Source organism: Haliotis asinina, chromosome 15 (genome assembly GCF_037392515.1).
Source record: "Haliotis asinina isolate JCU_RB_2024 chromosome 15, JCU_Hal_asi_v2, whole genome shotgun sequence".
NCBI classification, from domain to species: Eukaryota; Metazoa; Mollusca; class Gastropoda; order Lepetellida; family Haliotidae; genus Haliotis; species Haliotis asinina.
In genome coordinates this window covers 48,672,862-48,678,027 of record NC_090294.1, presented here as the reverse complement: position 1 = coordinate 48,678,027, position 5,166 = coordinate 48,672,862, and the positions used below count along the sequence as shown (strand labels likewise).

General features: G+C 43.1%; 1 protein-coding gene across 1 annotated transcript; it reads left to right on the top strand.

Moving 5' to 3' along the window:
- Window positions 1-3,561: 3,561 nt before the first annotated feature.
- LOC137265068 (uncharacterized) lies at window positions 3,562-4,803 on the top strand. Its single transcript, XM_067800386.1, has one exon. The coding sequence runs from the start codon at window positions 3,562-3,564 to the stop codon at window positions 4,801-4,803; it is 1,242 nt and encodes a 413-aa protein (XP_067656487.1).
- Window positions 4,804-5,166: the final 363 nt, after the last annotated feature.

Here is a 5,166-nt window from a genome sequence, read left to right as displayed (position 1 = left end):
GAGTGGGTTGTGCCCATTTATATCTCCCATTATAATACAGGGCTTCGGGAGCTGATCATATAGAGCTTGAAGATCAGTTTTGGCAAAAGCCGAAGATGGCGAGATATAAAGAGAGCATAGCGTAAACGCTACATGTAAAGTAATTCTCACTGCAACAGCCTGCATATTAGTATTAAGTGAAACAGGGCTTTGAATAACGTTTTGTTTGACTAGAATGGATGATCCGCCAGTGGCCCTAGCACCCGGAGGGGAAAAACAATGATATGCATTAAAATGACGAAGATCAAATGTATCTGTTTGCTTTAAATATGTCTCTTGGAGACATAACGCTGAAGGTGTGAAATCTTGGACTAATAGCTGTAATTCATGTAAATTTGTCCTCAATCCTCTGCAGTTCCACTGTACAATATTATTGGAATAAACTATCTTTTGGGGGGATTTATTGGGGATCTACCCCGCACTCTTTTGGAGGGCGACAAGCTATGTGCCCTAGAATGGACGTTTTCAGAAACGTCCATATCTTCAAGAGACCCATATTTATTGTACAATTGAATTTTATTTTGTGACCCCTTAGGAGTTCTGTTACTGTGTTGTTTTAAAGCATCAGGCTTTGGCTTCGGTTTACTTTTCACCGTTTGTTGACTATCAGATTTTGATTGAGACCTTGAATGTGACTGAGATGATGATGCTTTGTGATCAGAAGACGACTTTGAGGTACTAGGGAGTGGTTCCTCAGTCTGTGATGATATAGCAGGGTACAAAAGCTGTGGAGAATCGCAATTTACCCAAGTCAAGGTAGTTTGGCAGCCTGTGGTTGACGTAGTTTTAGAGTTAGATCCCGATGATGTTTTTGCTACTCTAGCATAACTTTCTGGAAGATTAGATCTCTTTACCAGTTTTTTGGCCTCGGAAAAAGAGATATTTTGAGTAAATTTGATTCTATTGATCTCCATTTGCTTTTTCCAAATAGGACATTGCTTAGAAAATGAAGAATGATCGCCTGAGCAATTGATGCATTTTTTATAATCACTGTCACAATCTTCTGTTGTGTGTGTCTTCTCACCACAGTGAGCACACACAACAGACAATGTGCAGGTATTTACTCCGTGTCCATATTTCTGGCACTTAAAACACCTTAGCGGGTTGGGGATGTATGTATCAACTGGAATGTTACAGTAGCCTGCCTTCACTGATTTGGGTGCATTTGGAGAGGAAAAAGTAAACAGGTACGTATTCGTTTTGATGGTTTCATTGTTTCTCCGAGTTGAAAAGCGCTTGACATAGAGCACTCCTTGATCCTTCATTTCAGATCCTATATCAAGGTCCGACATATCATCAAACAATCGATCACGATCTCTCACGATACCTTTACTCGTGTTCAAGGTCTTGTGAGCAGAGACCGTGACCGGAATGCCCACGAGAGATTTCATGTTCATCAAGTTCGTTGATTGTTGCTTTTTCCCGCATTCGACTAGCAGGGCACCCGAACGCAAGCGTCTAATGTTTTTCACCTCCCCAGCAATACCTTGAAGCTAAAGCAAGCGGGCCTCCAACTTGCAGCACCAAGGATACCCGGATGATATACTCCAGTAGAAGAATTACAAACAATTAATCTACTAGATTGGCTCATGAGCCATCGCCTTCTGGGCATAAGACTCTAGGCAAAATTCAGAACTTCAAATACATTCCAAAACCAGAAAAGTCGATGAAGAATTCAGCCAGGACCGAAATTAAAAAGTCCAAATAAAATTTGTGCAATGACATATATATAATCCATGCACAGGGCTTGGCATGACCAGCCGATTGGTTGAATCGGGCCAATTCAACCACCCGTCTAGGTGAAGTAAGAGCCAAAGTGGTGTGTTGGGCAAATGGAAAGTAGTTAAAAGCCCAAATACCCTCAACCACCAGGTTCCCGTCCTCCACCGACACGGGACGCAACCCACGGCCAACATGTTGCCCAATTTAGTCGCCTCTTACGACAAGCAATGGGGTGCTGTGGACACATTCTGTCCTGGGTCCACACGGGAGAAGAGCACTTAGCGTTACCCAGCACCCACTACGAGGAGGTGGCTCTTCATGGGTGCCTCACAAATAAAGTCAAAAATGAGTCGACCATATTTAACCCCACACAAAGTACCTGTATCAGTATCCGTAAGACGCTGCAGATGGGCTTCAAAAGCATAGGCCACACAGACATTTAAAGATGGGAACAGTGAAAAGGTCAGATGTGTCTTGCTTCTATTTCATTTTGCAATTACGAGATACTTTTCTAAACAAAAAACTGTTATTATTTTAGAACATAATGTAATTTTGAATATTCTTTAGTATCAGCCATTATTGATTGAACGTTGCAATCATCCTTGTTTCAGAACTGAATAGAAATATCTCTTGGAATCCAACACATTAGCACCCCCTAACAAAACCGAAGCCATAAGTAAATAAAATAGGTCTAACAAGATACACCCACGTTCCTCGCCCTACTTTATCTCAATCATACAACATAAGGTAGCTCTATTTTTGGTGCATATCTTTACTTTTCTGACGCATTGTAAAAAGTTCGCAACGGTGATAAGATAATTGTCATAAACTGACGCACTGTGAAATTTTGTAACGTTGAAAAGATTATTGTTGTGAGTTCAGTATGTTACGGTTGAATATTTGCCGTGACAAAAGGTGTAAGAAATCCCCTGTGAACCAGCAAAACAGAACAAAGACAACGATCTCAAGGAGAAATTGGGAAAGCTTGAATGCCAAGCATTTTAAAAAGTCAAAAGCAACTCCTACAGTCATCAGATGTACATATACACACCAACAGCAGAAAGCCTCTAATACTACAGTGTGACGCATCGCCCTGTCCTGTTGTTGTGGTGTTAGCGCACAGATTGGCACCCGTGGCGAGCCACCTCCTCGTGGTGGGTGCTGGGTAACGCCAAGAGCTCGCCGACACCCCCGTTGTGGACCCGGGGGTATATTTGATCCACCAACCCGTTGGCCGTGGGTTGCGGCCCTGTGTCGCTGGAGGAAGGGATCCTGGTGGTTGAGGGTAACAGGGGCCTGGAACCGTGTTCCTGTTGCTCAACACACCACTTTGGCCCTGACTTCACCTAGACGGGTGGTCGAATGGGCCCGGTTCGACCAATCGGCTGGTCACGCCAAGCCCTGTGCATGGTGATTATATTTGCACAGTAAATTATCTTTTGGGTCTTGGACATTTTTGATTTGCAATGTTTAAATGATTCATAACTTTACATTGGTGCGTTCTACTCTGTAATATATTTACATTGCCTAGAGTCCTGTGCCAGAAGGCGGTGGCTCAAGGGCCAATCTGGTGATGTTGACCTCCAGATTCAACATGTGTCCAATTTCTTGTCATGGGCAGAACCACCCTGGCAGTTAATATGGTATACAAATGTTGCTATTTGTGTCATACTCACTGGAGTATAACATCCTTGTATCCCTGGTGTCGGCATCTAGGATATCCGATGCTATTTGACACCGTCCTTGTTGACACTCCATGGTGGGTGGGGAGCAGGGGTGCTGAAACGTTTTTCTTTCATCATGGCACTAATAAACTCTGGTTCATCTCGCAGCGAAAAGAAAAGACGTCTTGAGGATTTGGATGTTTCATCTGGAAATACTTCTTTTAACAATGATTCATGGGCACGATTTCTGGTGATCGAGGCTGTTGATTTTTCACCAATCAAACTAAACCCATTTGCCATTTCCAAAGCTATATCTGGGATTTGTGGTGAGGTGAGCAACGTCACCCGTCTCCGTAGTGGTTCGCTTCTTGTGGAGTGTGCACGGAGACAGCAGTCTCTCAATTTGCTGTCAATCAAAACATTTGCAAATGTTGAGGTTGCTGTGACTGTCCACAGGTCTCTGAACTCTTGTCGAGGCATTGTTCGTGACAGGGCTCGTTGCCTGTCTGACATGTCTGAGGATGAAATCACTACCGAGTTGAAAGACCAGGCGGTAACTGCTGTCAAACGTTTCACAATAAAGAAAGATGGTGTTATCATTAACACAAATACATACTTAATGACTTTTGCTCGTTCGTCCCTTCCTGATTCCATCAAAGCAGGCTATTTTAACATTGGAGTGGAGGTGTATGTCCCCACTCCACTCCGATGTTATAAATGTCAAATGTTTGGACATTTTTCAAACTCATGTCGGAACTCTCCTGTCTGTCATCGGTGTGGTGACAACCATGATGGCACTGACTGCCAGAAGGACCTCAAATGCTGCAATTGTAATGACACTCATGCTGCGTCTTCCAAGTCTTGCCCAGTGTGGCAAACAGAATCACATATCATGAAACTCAAGTGTCAAAATAATATTTCTTACCTGGAGGCAAAGAAACTGTTTCAAACTCAGACAACACCTCCATTGACTAAAACTTATTCCGTTGCAGTCTCCCGATCTGTGGTAACATCGTCTGTATTGTGTCAGACTGACTTGACATGGGTCAAGTCAGAAAAACCCGTCCTTTCACCCAAACAAGCTACTGCCCAAGTTATCCTGTCGACGTCTGGGTCTCAGACTGATGTTCAGCCTGAGTCATCACAAACGCCTACCTTGCAACGTGCCAGTTCACAACCAGCCACAGTTCAATCAAAACGAAAGAAAGGGAAAAAATTAAATAGAAATCTCTCACTTACTGACTCTTCACCTTCAGAGGTTCCTCTCCAAAATTCATTTGGACCTCTAGACATGGACGTAACTCTGTCCCAAAAGGACAAGCGGAGGAATAGTTCTTCTTCACATTCACGTGAAAGATCGCCCATTGAGGCACCATGACACAGTTGTCACATATACTGCAGTGGAATTGTAGAGGACTGAAAAACAATTTCAGCGAAGTGCAATTGCTGATACAGGACTTTCAGCCATCAGCGCTATGTCTCCAAGAGACGTATTTAAAAACTACTGATACCTTTACTTTACGACAGTTCAACAATTATCATTCTTTTTCTCCTCCGGGAGATCGAGCAGCTGGAGGTGCTTCTTTTTTGGTTCACCAGAGTGTGACACATAGCCCTGTTACTCTAAATACGAATCTTCAAACAGTTGCAGTTCGCCTGACTTTACACATTGTTTTGACATTGTGCAGTTTGTATATTCCTCCATCTTCAGATGTTCGCCAATCCGATCTTCAAAATCTAT